Source organism: Podarcis erhardii (assembly GCF_964252035.2).
Source record: "Podarcis erhardii genome assembly, chromosome: 10".
Lineage (NCBI taxonomy): Eukaryota > Metazoa > Chordata > Lepidosauria > Squamata > Lacertidae > Podarcis > Podarcis erhardii.
This window is the reverse complement of record NC_138500.1, coordinates 69,840,135-69,861,902: the sequence shown is the minus strand read 5'-3', so window position 1 is coordinate 69,861,902 and position 21,768 is coordinate 69,840,135. Positions and strand designations below refer to the sequence as shown.

Below are 21,768 nucleotides of genomic sequence, written 5' to 3'. Positions count from 1 at the left end.
TCAGTGTTAGACAGTTTTGGAAATACATTGAGGCTAGGACAGAATAGGCTTGCATACCTGTACACTAGGGCTGGGCGATACACTGGTTTGAAGTCCATATCATTTTATCTGTTTAATAAGTTTTGACCTGGCAATATGTCGCAAATAATGGTGGGTGTGCTACACAAAAATCACAATGCGGGGAAAACCGTGAAGCCAGCCAGTGCCTCCTCAGACATCACAATATTTCTGTGATATATCACAATGTTGAAAAACAGATATCGTCCAGCCCTACTGAATAATTGGAATACCATGTTTCATGTGTGTTCTCCATTATGAAGTTTGAACCTATGCAGTGAATATAGCTTGAAATTTTGGTACCTGAGACTTACCTTACTATCGCTATAGTCTGTTTTGATAATTGGTTTTCTGTGTCCAGTGTTAACCATAGCTTTTGAAATATCACAGCGATGTGAACTCCTAATGGTGTTAGGAATAGAATTTCATGTTTATTTTTATGGCATACGAAGCTGTTGGTTGCTACATTTAGGACAGTGCCTACAGAAGATGTAATGAATATTGCATCTTCAGTATCTTCTTAGAGTAGAGGGCCATACCAGGTGGCACTGACCTGTGGAAAGCTGTCACTGGAGATTCATTTGTATACTACAACAGCTTTCTTCTCTTGCAAATCTTCCTTTTGCACTTTTCCTTCTCTGAACTAGGAAAATGGATAGGGTGTAAGACCTCATGCCAAAGTTATGTTTCTGGCATGGGATGAGGGAAAGATAGGAAGCGGAGATTATTGGACTTTTGACTAACAGTGGCTCTGCAGCCACTTATTGCCTCCAGATGGCATAACTTTTTCATATTTGATGCCTCTCTCCTTCCTTCCATATCCTGCACTGCCTGATACAAAGAGGCCTGTGTCTGCTGTCTTGGCTCATTGCCTCATACTACCTCTATAGTACTGGTCCATCAGCAAATTTAGTTCCACACCCATATTTTAGTATGGTGCTATGCTGTAAATATCGATATAATTCACTATTTCCTTGTTAAAAGTTGAGGTGACTGTGACTGAATTAAGAGATTAAAACAATGATTGTTACTAATGTAGTTAAGTGGGCTAGTTTTAACTTTTAGAGCTGTTTGACATTAACATCATGGTTATGAGATGCCTATTGCTTTCAGGTAATAAAGATGATTTACTACAGTTGGTTGAACAGCTTCATCCAGACAATAGTAATGAATGGATCAGCATCAAACTGGAAAGAGGTATCAAGTGGGATTCCACAGGGATCAGTTCTGAATGCAGTGCAGGTCGTCTTCATTAATGGCTTAGATGACTGAGTGGACCACAACTCTTAGCAAATAGGTTGGAAATATTTTAGAATATTCTACAATGGCCTTGATAAATTGAATAGCTTGCTAACAATAACATTTAGACTACACTTACATAAAAATTGTATGTGGGATTTAATAATTGGGACTAACTGTTTCTCATGTTCCTGGGTTCATTTGATGTGGCTCAAAATTTGGTGTTCTAAAAGTCTTGGCAAGAAAAATTCAAACCCACCAGCTTTTTATTTTCCTCTGGCTAGAGGTTCTGATGAACACAGCTAGCCTATTGGCAGGGCTTTGTTGTTGTTTAAATTGAGTTCTGAAAAAATATTTGATGAATACTAAGAAAAGTGTGTGTACTCTCACTAGTACTGTCTTACAGTTTACCAATGGAGAAAAGTTCCCTGTCAAACCCCAGTGTAAACACATTGGTACATGAAGGCAGGATTTTTGAGGCCTGCAAGTCTGTGTTAACATAACTTGTTACATTTGATGTGTTAAACTTCGGTATTAGTTTTAGCAACACTGGGATGACAGGATCTCTGTGAATGTAATGACATTTCTTAGGAAGCTGTATATATAAAGATTCTGTTTTAAGTGACATCACTCAGCTTACTTTAAATATATATATCTTGCCCATCCTGTGTCTCTCTTGTAGATCTGTCTTGCAGTTAGCAACAGCCTTTTTTTAAGGATCTGTGAGGCTTTTGTATCCCCCACTACAAAAAAGTCAATATCTTCCAGTTAGCTTTATTGGTTGCCAAACAAGATCCTCGCCATAATTACAGTACCCTTACATTTCATATTGTGCACCATAAAAGAAAGAAAGAAACAAAAAAGCACAGGTTGACATCTTTAGTGGAGTACTACAATTTTTTTAAAAAAGCAGGGAGCCATTTAAAACATGAGCTTTAAAGCCAGAACAGTGTTGTAATAGATGCACGCTTCTGAAATAACTAGTGTCTCCTCCTCTTCAGATCAAGATTTTCTCTGCTTAGAAAACCAACCTTTTCTGCATTTTTTTTCTGGCAAGATGTGTCAGTTTCATTCCTGCTGAGGCAGTCAGAACAGATGGTAAGCAATGAAATAGTTCAGACACACAAGAGGTTTGCTTATCGAACCTATTCCATATATATTTTACAACTAGGGCAAGTTTCTAAGCTGGGAGATTGGGTACAGTGACTTAAAATTTGTAATTCCACACTTGTTTACAGCACCATTGGTTGAGCAATACCTTTCTCTGAGATTTGGTGAAATACTACTTGTGAATGGGTACCTTGCTTTACAAAAGGTCAAATTACAGAGGAGGAAAAGGTTACAGAAATAAAAACACTAGACCCAAATGATATTCATCGTGCACAGCTTAATGTGCTACAGCTCTAGCTACCTTACTGAAGAGATCTGTAACAGATACTGTCTCTTGTAGCTAAATTTTAAAAAAGGGAGAACAACTATTTCAACAGCTCAAGTTGTAAAGGTTTAGAAAAGGAGTGCTATACTTTGTGATTCAGGCAGCATTTGGCGGCAGTAGATGTACACAAGTTGTTTTCAGGCTCCTCCTAAAAACAGCTGGTTTGTTTTACACAGGAAACTGCCTGTGGCATGAATGTATATTAAATATAATGAAGTGAGCATGCGTGCATTCACACACACACACACACACACACACACACACACACACACCTTAACTTTTTAATGTAAATAGTGAATCATGCACATACATATCCATCCTGTTGAGCTACAAATGATACTGCATGTGGGGCTAGAAATGCAGATTAGGGTTTTAAGATCTTCAATAACATTTTCCATCCTTCATCAAATCATCAGCAATATATAGTACATTTAACTGAAATATAACTAACTTGATTCAAAACAGCATAAGAAACAGGAACTTGAATATGAGGAAAATGGTTTGAAGAGTTCTCTGTAGGGATTCTCTAAGTGGCTTTTATATTGGAAAAAGTCTTTAGTGTGCCTGTATTGGGGTGGATAGCTTGACTTCAGTTAACCATTTAGACCAGGGGTCGGCAAGGTTTACCTTGCCTGGGCCGTTTCACTCCAGCAGAGATCCCTCTGTGGGCCAGATTGCACGCCTGCGCCCGTGATTTCCGGCGCCATGGAAGCAAGTCCCTGCGCCAATTTAGCACAGGAACTCGCCAAGTGTGTGGCTCAGTTCAGGGGTGGCTCGTGGGCCGCTTGTGGCCCCCGGGCCTTAGGTTGCCTACCCCTGATTTAGGCTGCATTTCTGTACATGCTTATCTGGGAGTGGAGTAGAGTAGATAGCTCCATTTTGAGTTCTTATTTTTTTCAGTAAGTTTGCCACATTCCATATCATTTGTCAATTTTTTTCCAAAAAAGAAAAGTCCTGCCAAAAAATTCATCATACACTTCTTGCCTACAATTTCCCCTATATAAACATACAAAAATGCATTTTTTTATCTAATATGTACATTTTTGCACACATTGGTTGGTTGGAAAACTGCATCACAAAATTAAGAGGCGTACAAATTTGGAAGGATAGCTGCATTTTGGTTTGCACATTGTTTTCAGAGATGTGAATTGGCAGGTTCACATTCAAATCGGAACTGACCTTCTCCATTCCTGCTTGGGATTTAGCTCCACTGAATTCAGTGAGACTGTACTTCTGTGTAGATATGTATAGAATTGCACTATTTCTTGACAGTATTAAATCAATGATAACCTTTAATGCAGAGACTGGAAATCTAGGCACTGATATCATCACCCAGTTTCAGCATGTGGGCTGGGAAAAGATATTTGGTCTGTAGACTGAAGAAACAGGCAATGACAGAATCAAAAGTAGCATAAGTAACTGGTCTCCACTTCCTCTGCTGCTGTTGGGACAGACGGAGAGAAAGTGACTGTAGAAGGCTGATGTGGACCAGGGTTTCCCAAAATTGGGTTTCCAATTGTTGTTGGACTACTTCTCCCATCATTTTGTGTCTGGGGCAGTTGTCTACCAGCTCCATATGGTTTGCTGGCTAAGACCCTGCCTGCCTGTTGCCAGAGTGGTACATGCTCTGGTTATCTCCCTCTTGGACTACTGCAATATGCTCTACGCGGGGCTACCTTTGAAGGGACTCGGAAACTACAACTAATCCAGAATGCAGCTGGCAGATTGGGAGCATCTGTTGGGACCGTTTTACACTGGTCCTAAAGGCTCCCTGTAAGTTTCCGAGCACAGTTCAGAGTGTTGGTGCTGACCTTTAAAGCGCTAAATAGCTTTTGCACACCTGAAGGAGTGTCTTCATTCCCATTATTCAGCCCGGACAATAAGATCCAGTTCTGAGGGCCTTCTGGTGGTTCCCTCACTTTGAGGTTGCAGGGAACCAGGCAGAGGGCCTTCTCGGTAGTCTCACCCACCCTGTGGAACGCCCTCCCATCAGATGTCAAGGAAATAAACAACAATCTTTTAGAAGACATCTGAAGGCAGTCCTCTATAGGGAAGTTTTTAATGTTTGATGTCTTACTGTGTTTTAATTTGTTGGAAGCCACCCAAATTATCTGGGCAACCCAGTCTGATGGGCAGCATATAAATAATAAATTATTGTTAATTATCATCAGGGATGATGGGAATTGTAATCCAAAATCAGCTGGAGTCCCAAGTTTGGGAAACTGGTATTGACTCTCAGTTGGTCACCCTTAGTTTCAAAATTGGCATGTAGAGTCTTCATTTTAAATTATCTTAATGTTCTTTATTTTTGCTACATTTATTTGCTAAAGGAATCTCTAGTCCTGTTTACTGTGAGTAACCATTAAAGCACAATTAAGGCCTTAATACAGATGTTTGCACATAAACATGCACATTTATAAATGAAGGCTGCATGCATTTGTTAAGTAATGATGCAGTTACTAACTTAATCAATTTACTTTTAGCAGAAAGGGATGGAATTAATAAGTAACGTGTAAGAAAGTAGTTGAAATAGATTTTACCCTTTTCTAGGATTGACATCTGAGTAAATGTGCTTAGAGACTGTGCTTATTAGAGACTGTTCAGTCTCCAATAATTTAATGTTCATACTGAAATTTTTAAAAAAGTAAGCTCTTTTAACTCATACATTTGAAATAAAAATTTAAAGTCTCTCTTTTTCTCTTTTGGTTAACAGAGTTTGTGGATGCACTTAGATGTTTGCAATGAGCACTGTGGCTGGCATGCCCCAGTGTTTTGGATACCAATGCATAGAACTCCATAGTAATCGAATTTATCAGAAACGAACGTCATGAGCATAGTGGTCCCGTTGGGGGTTGACACAGCAGAAACTTCATATTTGGAAATGGCTGCAGGCTCAGAGTAAGTATTGTGGCACAACAGCAGATTTGCAAAATTGGTTCTATCTTACGTTTCATTTTATGCATCTCTGTAGTGTTGCTGAGTTTCAGTTGATTAACTTCTGGGCATTATAAACAGAATCAAAGTTGGTTGGTTGAACTCTACCTTATGGTTTTCCCTCTTAAAAGTCTTGACTTCCCTTACATTTCAGTATGTATTGGAGCCCATTTGGTTATGTTATGGCAAAATTGCTATTTTTAAAGTTTTGGCAATATATATTTTTTCATATATAGTGTTCATTTCTACTTTAGCATCTAGGGTGATTCTTAAATTAACATTCATTAACTATTCTCACAGTGAAACTTCATAACACTCCCCCCCCCCTTTGCTCTGAGCTATTCAGTTTGGGGTGAAATCAGAATACTGATACATAACTTGTGCTTATAATAGAAAATAAAGTAATTAGGAGCACCTTCCTTCAGGGTCTATCTTTATAGTTCCTTAGTACAACCTGTAAAATACATCCTTTCAGGATACAGTACTGGCAACACAGGAAGCCTGTGTGGTGCTTATTCTGCCACTAGATGTCATAATTTATTGGGGTTTCAGATACTGCTAACAGCATATGGGCAGACTCCTACGCTGCATATGTGTTCTCAGAAACAATAAGAATTATTGATACTTGTGTACTCCTGCCTTGTAATCTTTTTTGTGCTTCTTTGTTTTACAACATTGTTGTCAGTGTCGTTCAAATGGATAGTATTCACTTGATATAGTGCACACCCATACCACTACAGAAACTTTCAATTAGTGTTGTTACTGACAGCTTGCCAGACATTTATTTATTTTTGACAGGAACATAGCAACAAACATTTCCTTCTTTACGTTTATCATAATACTGAAATATTCAGCAATTTGGAACAAAAGGGAAATCTTAATGTTTGTCTTGCTTTTCAGACCTGAATCTGTAGAAGCTAGCCCTGTGGTAGTTGAGAAGTCAAACAGTTATCCACACCAGCTATATAACAGCAGTTCTCATCATTCACACAGTTATATTGGTTTGCCTTATGCGGTAAGTTTTGTTTTTAAAAGGTATTTCTTCAAGGTTCTTTCCAATAAAGAGAACTTTTAAATGTGCCTTGTTTGGTTGATTTTCTGGCTTATTGTGGGAAGTCCTCCACTAAAACAGCCAAAATCATGACACTTATATGGTAGAGTGGTTCTGATACTAGAAGTCTTGTCTTTATTACTGGTTTTTTTTTAACAAATGGGTTGCATCCAGACCTAAACTTTCATGAATGGAATGCCTTAAGATCCCCCCAGAGCTGGTTTTAGGGAGGTATGGGGAAGTGCAGTAGAATGGAAGAGATGGCAAAAGTTGCATCTGCGGAAGAGCAGTGACAAGATGGTTTGAGCATATAATACCAATCTTGGCCTGATTGTACTGGCTACCAATTAGCTTCAGGGCACAATTCAAAATGCTGGTTGATAACCGCAATACCTCAAGGATCACATCTACCCATACAAACAGAACCAGACCCTGCAATCATCATTTGAGGCTCTTCTCTGTGTGCCTCTTCTGTAACAGTTCTGAAGGGTGGCAGCACGAGAATGGGCCTTTTCTGCGGTGGCTCCCTGCTTGTGAAATGTTCTCCCCCTTGCTCCTTCATTACATATCTTTAGGTACCAGGCAAAAACATTTCGCTTCTCCCAGGCCTTTGTTTAATTAAACAATCTATGGCCTTTTAAACTGGGGTGGGCTAATTGTTTTTATTTGTTACTATGGTATGTATTTTTGTGTTTTTAAATTGTAAACCACTCTGTGATCCTTGGATGAAGGGTAATAATAATAATAATAATAGGCCTCAATTGTGTCAATGTTCACCAGTGTTTGATGTAATTTGGTCCTAGGTGCTGCACCATAGAACAATAACTGACACTGATACACCTGATCCTGTCAGCTCTTCCTTTAGTGTAGGATAATGGGATCAATCTATAAATATTTTCAGAGTGATGAATAGGCTTGCTTTTCTTCCTGTAGATAAATGGCACCTAAATGGGGACAGTTGCTATACATGTATAAAATAGAAATATGCCTTTAGTTAAAGAGGGTAAGTCAAAATGCACTCCATTTTGAAGAATTCTGGCATTTCTTCTAGCTAGGTGAAATCTGTATGGGTGCCGAGAAACAAGGTGTGCTTTGTGTCAGTGCCCTTTTTAAAATTCAGCTCGGATAAATTTCTCTGCTTTATTATGTCATGATTGGGGAATGTGAGTGTGCACGCAGAGCATTGACTAGTACCATGCTTAGTGATGCCTGACAGTTTTCCTAGATAAAGTTATTAGTGATAAAAAGATGTTTGCTGTTCAGATAAAATGTGAATATCAACAACCTAGCGTGCAGTGGAAATTTGAGGAAAGTAACGCTTTCTTCACTGTTTAAAGAATAGTAGAAGATTAATTAAATGAAAATACTTTTAGTGTATACATTAAACCGTCCTCTTCTGATCTCTTCTAAGTTAGCCACACCCAGCTGGAGGTGTATGCCAAAATCATGTGAATGGAAATTAACTACTTCTGGTAACATAACCAGTTGTAGCAGATCTCTCCAGTACACAAGTAATTACATTAGGTTTCAGATACTGATTTTATGCTTAGTGCTTTTCAAAACCAGGATAGTTTGTCACCTGTTTTTTAACATCCCCGTTAAGGTAGCTTGAGCTTCAAAAGTTTGAAAAAAAAGAATGGAAGAGAGTGATATGTACATTGATTCTTTTAGAGTAAGCATTCACATGAAAAGAAGTAATATATATATATATATATATATATATGTAACCATCTACCTTCTAAATATCATTTTCCAGGACCATAACTATGGTGCTCGCCCTCCTCCAACACCTCCAGCGTCTCCTCCTCCATCAGTTCTTATAAGCAAGAATGAAGTAGGTATATATACTGCTCCAAATTTTGATGAGACCTCCAGTGCTACTACTATCAGCACTTCTGAGGATGGAAGCTATGGAACTGATATAACCAGGTGCATTTGTGGATTTACACATGATGATGGATATATGATCTGTTGTGACAAATGCAGGTAAAGTAGTGCCATATACGCAAACATTCTTAAATATTTTTCTTGTGTACTACTGATATCAGCTCTTCTTGTCCCTAATTGCTTAGAGCCATTTCCTTCCTCAGGCCCTTCATAGGCATTGTAGGGCATTATGCAAATATGGGAGAAAGAGAAACCATCACCATTTTGTTATTGTGATAGCTGCCATTTTGCCTTCAGGATGGAGAGGGGAGGTGACAGACCAGCCAAGCCAGCAAAGACTTTCTGCAAGCGGGGGTCATACTAAGAAGGGTCACGGCTCACAAGTCATTGTTAACCCTGCAGAAGGGTAAGAGGGAGGACTTGGGTAGGAGGAGCTTGACCAACTGTTGGACGGGTTTTCTGGGCCAAGATTAATGCCATTGGTATTTCTGAGGAGGCGACACATGACTAAAAGGGGTGCATGGAAATATACCAAGATGTGACATCAGTTTTAATTGGAAACCCTGGGGAAAATGCAGTGTGTATTTTGGCTGCATTGTCCCTTGGAACTGAATTTGTTTAAGATTGCTAGACTGCTTTATGAACTGCTCTTATGAAGGAGAATTCAAAAAAACATTTTGGAGTTTGGTTGGGGAAATTCTGTCATCCAAAGAGGTGTGTATGCACAACTGAACTTGTTCACAACAGTGAAGTGACTTGTCTTTTTGAATGCTCATAATTTATATTTTTGAATATTGTTTGAGGTGGAGTAATAGGGTATGTTGATAAAGCAGTGTATTAAATGAGTGACCAGATAGTAGAATGGAGCTTTTGGGGAAAAGAACTTGTAGCAGAATATCCAATGTAAGAGAAATGATGGAAGCTGTGTGAACTTCAAATATCCTGCAAAAGTAACACTGTTCTATTTTCTAAATCATTTAAGTGTTTGGCAGCACATCGATTGCATGGGGATCGACAGGCAGCATATTCCTGACATATACTTGTGTGAACGTTGTCAACCTAGGTAAGTCGCCTGTGGTCAATTAAAAAAAAACCCTGTTGTTTGCATGAGGTTTGAAATTCATAGCTCGATTGTTGAAGTGACTGTTGCAGGTCATCTTCATGTTGTTTAAGTAGATGTTTAAAATTCCTAAACTGTATTGCTAAATTAATCATTAATAGAAATGGAATAATAGAAATAATAGACTTGGACTACAACCTGGAAATAATATTTCATTGAATTAGCCGATCATGGTGGCTTCCCTGCCATAGGTTATAAAAGTGCGTTTGCCTAGCAGAAAAAAATAGTGACTGCTTTTTCAGTGAATGAAGGCTATTTTGCTATCTTTAAAAGATACTTATATCACTACATGAAACTACTATTGAAGATCACAGTAGATTTAATAAAATGAGAAAATCAGTTGTCCAAATGCAGGTGTGAAATAAGGTTTTTGCATGTAGGTCAACTGCTGAATGGGTAAAAATGTGGGCCTGGTGTTGGAGAAAAGCTGAAATCTTGTACCCTCTTACTTGGAAGTAAGACCCATTGACATGAATAAGTAAGACCTGAGCAGTCATGAATAGGATTACACTGTTATAGTTCCACACAGGAGGTGATCATATTTCAGCAATGCATACCCAAATAAACAACATACAAGTAGCTTTCTGCTACTACTGTTCTCTGAATTGGAACCATTGGCAATCAACTGCCATCGCTCAGTATCTCATCTGAGGCATAGTTTTGATACCCGACTCCTTCCTCTGTCTTGGGACAGCAAAAAGACATGCAATCCATGTGAGAAAGGGATTTGCTTGCTGCTGGCACTTTGAAGGGTGGGTTGAAAACAGCTCCAATAACAATAATTGGGGGTTGAATGAAGCAGCCATTCTGCAGCACAGTTTTTTGTTGAATGGCTGAAAGCCTCTTGTTTTGTTGAATGGCTGAAACCCTCTTGTTCACTCTCACCACTTATTTAATTCTCCCCTGTTCACAATAAAGTATTATTTATTTTATTTATATCATTTCTTCCCTGAATTTATGAGCCAGGAGAATCCCTTAGCTAAATGGTTCAGCATTTTCTCTTAACTATGAAACTGGAATACTGGAAGGGACTGCGATGCTTTAGTTCTGCTTTGTTTTGGTACAACTGTTTCATTCTGGGCTTTATACTAAATTGTAAAATTCCTAGAGCAGGGAACTTCTTGCTAGGGAGTTTAAATAGTTATTGTGAATATTGAAAATGAATTTTCATACAACAGTGAGTGGAAACGATCATTTTATATCTCTAATTATTCCATTTAATGTGTAAGAGCTATCTGTCAGAATGTTTAGATGCTTCAGCAACAGAGTAACATGTATTCAGTTTTATTTCTTATTTTCTTTTTTTCTTTTTGTCAACAGGAACTTAGATAAAGAGAGGGCAATGTTGCTGCAGCGTAGAAAAAGGGAAAATATGTCAGGTAAGTAACAAAGTTCTTAAACTGAGATACAATTAGTGAGTGATTCTCCCAAAAGCTACTGACACAATGCTTTTGATTTACAGCCTTATACCGTTCAAGTTACTGCCAGTGGTTATTTTTCTTTTTAATTCTGTAGGAGAGCCAGGGTGGCATAGTTGTTAGAGTGTCAGACTTGGATCTGGGAGATCCCACTTGGCCATGAACCTTACTGGGTGATCTTGGGCCAGTCTATGCCTCTCAGCCTAACCTACCTCATAGGGTTCCAGTCCAAATCTTTATTATGGCCATAGACCAGCATAAGGTGATATCACCTCCATACATAAATACATTGGTGCCCCGCAAGACGAATGCCTCGCAAGACGGAAAACCCGCTAGACGAAAGAGTTTTCCGTTTTGGAGGTGCTTCGCAAAACAAATTTCCTATGGGCTTGCTTCGCAAGACGAAAATGTCTTGCAAGTTCTTGCGGGGGGGTTTTCTCCCCCCCCCTTTTCTAAGCCGCTTATCCGATAAGCTGCTAAAAGCCGCTAATAGCGCTAATCCGCTAAGCCGTCAATGGGCTTGCTTCGCATGACGAAAAAACCGCAAGACGAAGAGACTCGCGGAACGGATTCTTTTCGTCTTGCGAGGCACCACTGTAGCACCTCCATACATAAATAAAACATGCTCGATAGGCAATAGGGCAAATGCAGAAGTCGAGGGTACACGTACTCATACTCTGTTACAGTAGATGAGCATAAGATAAAAACACATAAAAACATGTAACCCAGACCTTCCGTTTTAGACCTGCTTTGTGACACATACCATCCTCTGACATATGTCAATCATAGCAGCACAGTATCTGGCAACTGAATATGTTATATCAGGATTTATATCTTGGAGCAGATATAAGGTTGTTGTGGGGATTAAATGAGGAGGGGGAGAACCAAGTGTGTCACCTTGAGCTCCATGGAGGAAATATAAATAAATAATCAGAAAGGATAATGGGTGCACATGGCATGCCAGGCAAAATTAGTTTCTCTTGACATTAAGAATCCTTTAACTAAAAAATGCATATGCAAATTTTTGGAATTAGCCACACTAACACTTGTGTTATTGCTACACTTCAAAAATGTTTTTTTTTCCTGCACCAAAAGCTCATGTTTTTTCAGGGTTCCAGTTTTCACACATTTTTTATGGTTTAACATGCCCCAATACTAAGTACCTCCTCTACTCATGCTGCTGCCACACCAGGGTGAAAACAAGCCAGAGTCTGGTTCGTAATGACATGTGAACTTGAGCTTATTATTTGTTTCTCTCTAAGGAGGCCACAAATGGTAAGCCAAGAATAGAAATTGCCCCCTACTCATTGTTTGTTTGGAGAGAAACAGTGAGCTTAGGTTCATATGTCACAACAAGGAAGACATGTTTTTAAAAAATATTTTAAAATAAAGATTTATCCACAACTCTCATCCCTATTTCTATAAAAGAATGAAGGAAAGGGTATAGTTGATCTATTAATTGTTGATAAAATGTGGGCTCGTAGTTATGTGCTTCCACAGGCTATTAACCATATTTTGAGTTACAGATAGGTAGCCGTGTTGGTCTGCCATAGTCAAAACAAAACAAATTCCTTCCAGTAGCACCTTAAAGACCAACTAAGTCAGTTCTTGGTATGAGCTTTCGTGTGCTTTTCGTGTGAAGAAGTGTGCATGCACACGAAAGCTCATACCAAGAACTGACTTAGTTGGTCTTTAAGGTGCTACTGGAAGGAATTTGTTTTGTTTTAACCATATTTTGATTACTTTGATTCCCAGAGGTTCAAAGTGGACATAAAGAAGTTGAGACCACATGGTTACAGTTGTTTGGATGGTGGAGGAAAAAAATCAGTGTTAGATTTTTGAGCGTTCACTTGGTGAGATAAGCCACATGTTAGGTGATCTAGCCTGAAATCTGAGAACAAATAAAACCTATATTTATGTTTGAGACGCAAGCAGCCATTTACGCACATGAAAGGGGACAGTGATTGCATGCCTTTCTGTTTGGCTTTTACTGCCACCATTCCCACAGTCTGTGAAGCAACCAGTGTTTAGAAGAGGTTAGTGACTTGCTTGGTTGCAAAGGCTTTAGCACCAAACGCTGCAGCTGTGGATGTCATTTCATTGCCTATTCTAGATGGCTAAATAATAAAACAGTGAATAAAACAGTGCTTCAGGTGGTTACCAGGCCAGAAAAAATACCACCCACTTCAGAAAAGGCTTATTAGCTAACAGTTTTCACATAATATTAGCATATTTCCAGGAATAGTTTTAGTCTTATTAATCCTTATTTATTATTACTGAAATGCTTCTCAAGGTCAATTTGTGCCATCATTTTTGTATTCAATTTTTTTCTTTCATAAATTTATACTGACAAATTGATGCACACTGAGTATAAAACCCTTCTTGCAACCTAATATGTATTTTATTATGTTGTACATTGTGGATTAAGCAAATGTAAATAAATGAATTTCTTATCCAAGCTTTGATTTGATTTAATGCCTTTGGAAATCTTGTAATACTTTTGGAAAAACATAAGCTCCCCTAGGTTAATTAGATGACTTGAGTAATCTAATGCAAAACTGGTGTGGTATTCCTGTCCCCCAAAACCTGAACATGTAAATATAAATTTTACTGTCATTTAGTTACCAGTTTTATTACCATTTCCATAATATTATTTCCATAAATTGTTAATTGTATGTAAATATTTTTGGCAATTCAGGGACATGCATTCATTATTGGAAACAGTTTATAAGATATATTTCTTGGCTTCCTTTTTCTTTTTAAAGATGGGGATACCAGCGCAACAGAAAGTGGCGATGAAGTTCCTGTAGAACTATATACTGCTTTTCAACATACACCAACTACAATTACTCTGACTGCTACACGAGTTACCAAGGTCACAGATAAGAAACGGAAAAAAAGTGGGGAGAAAGAACAAAACATTGCAAAATGTAAAAAAGTAAGTTAATTAAATTTTCAATTTCTCTTTATGTTTTTGGAGGTTCATTGTGTTTGAAAATTTTTCTTTCTATTTGAAATAAATCTGGATCACTGCTCTTGAAGGAGCACAATCATTCTCCAATGGGGTTTGGAGAATTCAGAGGCATCTCAGTAACTGAGAATGGGCTATTGCAGAGTAGGACTGAAGGATGATGACAATAAATTCATTATTTATACCCCGCCCATCTGGCTGGGTTTCCCCAGCCACTCTGGGCAGCTTCCAACAAAATATTAAAAATACAATAAAACATCAAACATTAAAAACTTCCCCAAACAGGGCTTCCTTCAAAAGGAAGCAGGGCCAGAAGACTATTGAGATAAGAAAGTATAGAGAGGCAACACCCATGGGAAAACGAACAGCAAAAAGAAGGTGGTATTCAAGACCCAGGAAAGAAAGATGGAAGAGAAACTGGGGCTGGTTTCTAAATTACACCACACCCATTTCCATAATTTGGTGGGCATCTCCTTCCCTCCCCTCAGTCTATAATAAAGATGAAGTGGTCATATAGAACACAGCATTAAAGTTTTGTGCTACTGGTTAAAAAGCACATAGGTGAAGGAAAACTTCTGGATTTGTTTCCCAAACAACATTTTCTATTCTGCAAGATAAAAGATTTTTGTGAAATGAATTTTAAATGCTCATACAAACTGACATTTTAAATTATATTACAGGCTTTTCGCGAAGGTTCTAGGAAATCTTCAAGAGTAAAGGTAAAACTTTTGTGCTAATTTCTTGCTGCTGTTTGGTTTCGAACAATGAACCATAAATTTGTCATCCATTTTGTCCATTATTATAGGGGATTCAGAAGAGTCAGGGGGCTGGTTCACAATTCCTGCCTTTCAAAAAGTAATGCTCAAAGTGGTGATTCATGAAAGCACTAAAACCATAATAAAAACTGTATAAAAGCAAGCGGCAAATAAAATAACAACAAATATCCCAAAGATCTACAACACAAGTTACAGCAGCAGAATATCCAGAAGATAGCTAAACAGCATACTAATGAGCTTCAGGCAGCTTTGTACAGTATAGACAAAATGCTTTCTTTAAAAAGGAAGGTTTTCATCTTGCAGCAAAGCCCAGTAGAAAGTGGGCCTTCCAAAGAATGAAATTTAAGTACTGAAGTGCTCAGGGGGCCCTGTCTGATTCTTGGGGTCGTTGACCTGTGGGATACCTGGTTTATCCTCCAGAAGACTCCATGTCTTGTCTAGGCATGACAGTATCCTCATCCTAAACAGTAAAGGACTTTAAAGGTTATTCCCACACATTCAGTTGGGCCCAGAAACAAATTCGAGGCTATTAACAAAGTAGTTGCATGTCTCTGATACCTAGTACCAGTCAACAATTTGGCCACCACATTCTGAATCAGCTGCAGTTTCTGGACGCTCTTGGACATCATTATTACAGCAGAGCAAATGTGATGCAAGGAAGGCATGTTTCACCATGGCCATACTTGGTTTTCTAGAACGGACACTGCTGATGCACCAGCATAAACTGAGCAGAAGCATTCCTGGTTGCCACTGTCACTTGGACGTCCATGCTCAAAGTGGGACCCAGGAGCGCTCCCAGATTGTGAATTTGACTTTTCGAGGAGTGATCCCCCATGCAGTAAGCATTAAACTCCTATTCCTAGATTGACATTCTTAACTGATCTGGAGCACCTCTGTCTTGCCTGGATTAAATGTCAGTCTGTTTGCCATCATCCAGTCCTTTACTGATGTTGATTGCAATTCATGTCCACAGCCTAGGACTAGGTGAAAAGGAGAATTAAAGTTAAGCGCTAGCCAAATACTAATGGCATTGCACTCTTATCTCCTATCAACCTCTCCCAGCAGTTTTCTGTTGATGTTAAACTGCCTTGAGTGACAATAGAGAAGTCAGTATCCAAGGAATCCAAAAGGAATCTATCCCCTGGGACCCACCATAAAATAGTTCAACACAATCCCATGCTGGCCAGTGCATCCAGAAGGCAACAGAATGCTCACCATGGTGCAGGTGGCAAGTGAAACTAAGGCAGTCTGCTTTGTTTTCAGTTTAGTAATGGGTGTCTAGTGTCAAATTAGCCACTAAGCATTATAAGCTGACTTGCTGTTCCTTAACTGAGTAGCATGGGGATTTAAATAGCTAATTTCTTCATACAGATGCATACTGAACTTAACATTCAGGAGTTATGTGTCTGTTCTATCCATCTTAATTGTACCCTACACTTCTCATCCAAGGCCCAACGCCCCAAGAGGTTCGGACAGTGGCAGCAAGAGAAAGGGCCTTTTCTGTGGTGGCTCTTCAGCTGTGGAATGCTCTCCCCAGAGAGACTTACTTGGTGCCATCCTTACATGTCTTTAAGTGCCAGACAAAAACAATCCTCTTCATCCATGCCTTAAACAAACAATGGCCTGTTAAAGCTGTTGGTGGGGGACTGTTACTATGATTTTTTTACACATTTGATCAATTTACAAATTGATTAGCTAATTATTTGGCTGCAGAGTTTTAGTTTCATACCAGACATCTTGTCTAATTTTATATATCTTAACTGCGGTTTAGGGCTCAGCTCCAGAGATTGATCCTTCTGAGAGTTCCAACTTTGGATGGGAAACTAAAATCAAGGCATGGATGGATCGTTATGAAGAAGCAAACAACAACCAGTACAGCGAAGGTGTTCAAAGAGAGGCACAAAGAATAGCTTTGAGATTAGGAAACGGAGATGACAAAAAAGAAGTGATCACCAGCAACTCAGTCTTCAAACCTCCAGTAGAGGTAAGTGAAAATACATTCAACGCAACACCAGTCTTTTATAATAACAACATAGCACTCAGGTTTTCCATTTCTCTAAGCAGAAACATAATTCAATATGTTGATACCACATCTCCTGTATTTTTAGTACAGGAAAACCTCCTTGTTTATTGATTTTACATTCTGAATTACTCAACAGTTAATGAGGACCAGGTTACCGGTTATGACCATCAGTTTTCAACATTTTGAATTTAATTGTCAGATCACTACTGCAGATGTATATTTTCAGCTTTCCTGTTAAAATTTATTTTTTAAACAATGTTAGCAATTTGCGATAATCTAAATTACTCAAGTTTACCCGCAGAACAGCTGCAATGCCAGCTAAAACCCATCCCTTCCATTGCCAGCTTCCCCACAAAAGCTTCTCCAGAGGGTAAGGGGACCTTGCTGAATAGGCTGGACTGTGGTTAGTAGAAAGCGGGATACCCAAAAAGCACTAAGATACACATTTACAGTTCAGGATGCTGATCAATATGTAGCTATACAATACTAAGATGGTTCTGGAATGAGCTGCTTTGTGCCGGGAGGAAGTCCAGACAGTATTTGATTCAGTGCCAGCTTTTAGGGCTGCTGTTAGATACATGGACATGGCTTCCCTTAACATTATTAGCAATTTAAATGTAAATAGGAGAAAATAGACTCTTTTGGTTGCTGTTACCTAGTGGGTACAGGGACACGGGTGGCACTGTGGGTTAAACCACAGAGCCTAGGACTTGCTGATCAGAAGGTCGGCGGTTCGAATCCCCGCAACGGGGTGAGCTCTCGTTGCTCGGTCCCTGCTCCTGCCAACCTAGCAGTTCAAAAGCACGTCAAAGTGCAAATAGATAAATAGGTACCGCTCTGGCGGGAAGGTAAACGGCGTTTCTGTGCGCTGCTCTGGTTCGCCAGAAGCGGCTTAGTCATGCAGGCCACATGACCTGGAAGCTGGCTCCCTCGGCCAGTAAAGCAAGATGAGCACCGCAACCCCAGAGTCAGCCACGACTGGACCTAATGGTCAGGGGTCCCTTTACCTTTTTACCTAGTGGGTAGCTTTGCTATGCATTTTTGTATTTTTATGTTTTGGGAAGCAGTTTAATGATTGCAGTTGCCTCAACTTCAAATTTTTACTCTCCTCTCCTCCACTGTTAACTCCAGTGGAACTTTACACCTGTATTCTGATGCAGTACAGTTACTGTCACTTCAACCAAAATTTTAAGTAAGTAATGAAGGCAAAAGCATATTTCTTCCAAAATGTGTTTTTATGTATCAAATTTGCCAGTTACAGAATGGAACAAATTACGTTTATGAAAAGAGAAAAACTGCCACGAGTTAACTTTTGATGAAAAATCCTGTTACTTATTATGGAAAGGTAGTTAAGGTTATTTAGTCAAATATGCCAATTAATAAGTAGGGTTATATTCCTTGGTGTCCTGGGCAGTCCACTTCTTTATTCAGAAAAACGGGTTTAATGATGTGTACAGGAAAATAACAAAACAGTGTCCATAGATCTGACTCAATTTGAACAGCTTCCATTTCCTCTTTGATACAATGTTTACTCTTGGTAACGCAATTAGCCAAATCATCTTGTGTGGTCTTGGAAGATCCAGTTTGACTCTTAGTAAAAATAAAATGTAGAAACTGTTTACCCTATTCTTAATTTTTTGTACACATCTTTTAAAACAAAAGGGAACACAGTCTCTGTCTTTTAAACATCTAGGTATTATAGAAAAATGTTCAAGTACAAATACTAATTTCTTAAAGTAAAATACCCCTTTGATATATCATTACAACTTCCATTCAGAGAGAATATTAATACTTTAAAATGATACAAATTGGTGCTTTACTGCCTTTACTGAACTTTTAGCCCAAGGAACCAGTTTCTAAATCCTCTGTTGTTCTGATTATCAGTACACATCTGGCCATTAAATCCTTATAAAGAAAAGTGCATCATCTAATTTAACTACAATATTAACAAGGACAATTATTTCCAGTATAAACAAAAAGTAAAATGTAAACTACTGTAATCTGTTAGGTACTGTAAATATCCCAACATTTCCATTTTTCCAGCACCCCATTCTTTACACATACTGGCAAATAAGAAGGCACTTTGTATACTTTGTACTCCGTATGCTATACCAGTACGCTGAAAAAGTGCATTGTTTGATCAATGGCAAACATGGAGATAGTCACATCACCTAATAATGTATAGTTGTTCCATTCATTATGTCCTTGTGGTTTATCAATGGCAGCCGCTTAAGAACTGACTAGAAAGTTCCTGTCCCTAGCAGAGGCTGTTGCCTTTTGTACCACCTAGATGTTAGGTTAATCCACCTTGAAAATGTCATGTGGTATTTCCCCCAAACCCTGAGCAAATAATTTGTCAATAAGTTGCAAGAGAGAGTAGACTACAAAATGGCACCATCAGCCGCCTGTCATGCAGTCTATGGAAGGAATCTGCAAGCTGTTTGATAAATTAATGTTGTTAGAGAGAGACTAAGCATAAAGGAAAAGTTACATTCTCAGATCTTGTAATAAGAAGCATCTTTGCTTCTTTCCCTCTAGCATCAGCATGGCGCACGTGACACCACTCCTTGGAGGAATGTCCCTGCTTGCAGAGACCTTCGCCTAGATATAGGCCAATTCTCTTTTGCTCAGAAGTGACACAATTACAAGAGGTGTGAGTTCCTTAGTTGTTGTGTCAAGAGTACAGTAAGATTTTGCTTAGAAAGGTGTATTCCCACCTGAGGCTATTGAAATGCACCAGAAGTTTCCTTTTCCTAGAATTCAGCATGTTGACATTTTCATCAAAATGCCTTTTACTTGGCATCTGTCCTTCTGCTCTTGCCAGCAGATTAGAGAAAAGACTGCATATTTCGTGTGTTGTCATTACTTGCGCACACCAGTTTCTAGCCTTTTTAATCAGAGGGTTTGAAACATCTTTTGAGGAAGGGGTTCCCTAATATACTTTGAAAAACTTGTATTGGTTCTCATTTTTTAGATACTGTGGTGTCGTTGTTTTCCCCAAAATGTAAAATGTCTACATAAATATAATACTGAATTTTATGATAGGAATAAAGTCAATTAGCTTTTAAAAAGAAAGGATATCATTGAAATTACCAAGTTGCTCCTTAAGTTGTATGTTATAATCTGGTTTCTTAATAGCACTAATGCAATCAGCTTAATTAGATTTCTTACATTTTTCTTTTCTTCTTCTAGAGCTATATTCAAAAAAATAAGAAAATCCTAAAAGCTGCCAAAGACTTGCCTCCAGATGCACTTATTATTGAATATCGAGGAAAGTTCATGCTGAGAGAACAATTTGAAGCTAATGGATATTTCTTTAAGAGGTACTTTTCTCTAAAATCTAGCTTTAATTACCTATGATCCTACAGTTATTCTTTTGTTTTTCTCTCAGCTTCTGTCAAATCTTGTATTTTTATTGCCCTGAGAATGCAACTGCGCCTTCTGGTCTTTCATTACTTCACATCTCAATCCACTTTTGAATATTCAGCAGCTAAGATTGTTCACTTGGGCTGCTATCCTGTACATACTGCCTTGGCAGTAGGCTCCATTGAACTCAGTGGGGCTTCCTTCTGAGTTGGCTGACATAGGATTGCAGAGTTAGTCCATCCCTTTGACAGTGTTGTGACAGGCCCTTCACAGCACAGTTTTGCCTCACCCAGTCTTTTCCGTGTTTCTCACTTCAGCTCTTTGTCATTAGACTTCAGCTGGCTGCCATCTTCTGAGCCCTCCCCTTTCAGTTTACTTCATTCATTCTTCTTCTTTTTGTCTGGTACCCTTACATAATCCCCTTGTCTTTTGCCATATATCTCTCCCCTTTCAAGATGATAATGACTGTTCAGAAGAAACTTGAGTAATTGCCTAGTTAATGCTGCGCTTTAACACTGAACAAGATAGGAAGGAAAGGTTACTTCAGAGAATAAGAATTGGCATCAGGGACCCTCGCTGCCCCCTAATGTGCCATATTGCATGAGCTGGCAGTGATCCTCACAGGGATTAACACAGTTCCCTTGTGGGTCTCATACACTTAGAAAAGCCCTTGATGGGGAAGTACATATGTCTTTGTATTTGCCTACAGTCTCGACATGTTATATTGCTTTTTGTCTGTTTAAACAGGTTCATCTTCCTGTATCTAGCATTCAAGCACGTAGGAATACACAAAGCTTTCTTCCCTTGCCCAATGGGAAGTGGCTTCATGCTTCCTCTTTTACAAGGCCACACACATTTAGGATGCTCTATAATAGTGATTTTCTTTCCTTACCTAAGATTTACCTGGCGTTGAAGCAGTCTGTATAAAACAATGTCCTAGTGGAAATGTAATGTTTGAAAGCATAACGGCTAAAAGTGGGGACGTAAAAGCTAAACAGAGCTCCAAAACTGCCTCCTTTAAAATCTCTGACTCTATCTACTTTGGCTCTTCCTCTAAAGCGTTTCTGTCTTTACCATATTGGCCTTCCTCATCAAGTTGATAGTCTGCTACAAATAAAGATGCAGGACGTGGATGGTGCTGTGGTCTAAACCACCGAGCCTCTTGGTCTTGCCAGTCAGAAGGTTGGCGGTTTGAATCCCTGCAATGGAGTGAGCTCTCATTGCTCTGTCCCAGCTCCTGCCAACCTAGCAGTTCGAAAGCATGCCAGTGCAAGTAGATAAATAGGTACTGCTGTGGCAGGAAAGTAAACAACATTTCCGTGTGCTCTGGCTTCCATCACTGCGTTCTGATGCACCAGAAGCAGTTTAGTCATGCTGGCCACATGACCCGGAAAGCTGTTTGTGGACAAACACTGGCTCCCTCGGCCTGAAAGCAAGATGAGCACTGCACCCCATAGTCAACTTTGACTGGACTTAATCGTCCGGGGTCCT

At 39.0% G+C, this 21,768-nt stretch overlaps 1 protein-coding gene across 1 annotated transcript in view; it reads left to right on the top strand.

The window, feature by feature from the left end:
• The first annotated feature begins 1,136 nt into the window (after positions 1-1,136).
• The window catches only part of KMT2E (lysine methyltransferase 2E (inactive)), a 42,554-nt gene continuing 21,922 nt past the window's right edge, over positions 1,137-21,768 (top strand). The window contains exons 1-11 of the mRNA XM_081879449.1: positions 1,137-1,354; positions 2,298-2,394; positions 5,445-5,629; positions 6,566-6,680; positions 8,473-8,702; positions 9,586-9,666; positions 11,044-11,102; positions 13,907-14,079; positions 14,793-14,831; positions 16,660-16,872; positions 20,104-20,268. Coding sequence (XP_081735575.1) covers positions 5,559-5,629; positions 6,566-6,680; positions 8,473-8,702; positions 9,586-9,666; positions 11,044-11,102; positions 13,907-14,079; positions 14,793-14,831; positions 16,660-16,872; positions 20,104-20,268 — 1,146 coding nt within the window. The 5' untranslated portion in view covers positions 1,137-1,354; positions 2,298-2,394; positions 5,445-5,558. The remainder of the gene's footprint in view (positions 1,355-2,297; positions 2,395-5,444; positions 5,630-6,565; positions 6,681-8,472; positions 8,703-9,585; positions 9,667-11,043; positions 11,103-13,906; positions 14,080-14,792; positions 14,832-16,659; positions 16,873-20,103; positions 20,269-21,768) is intronic.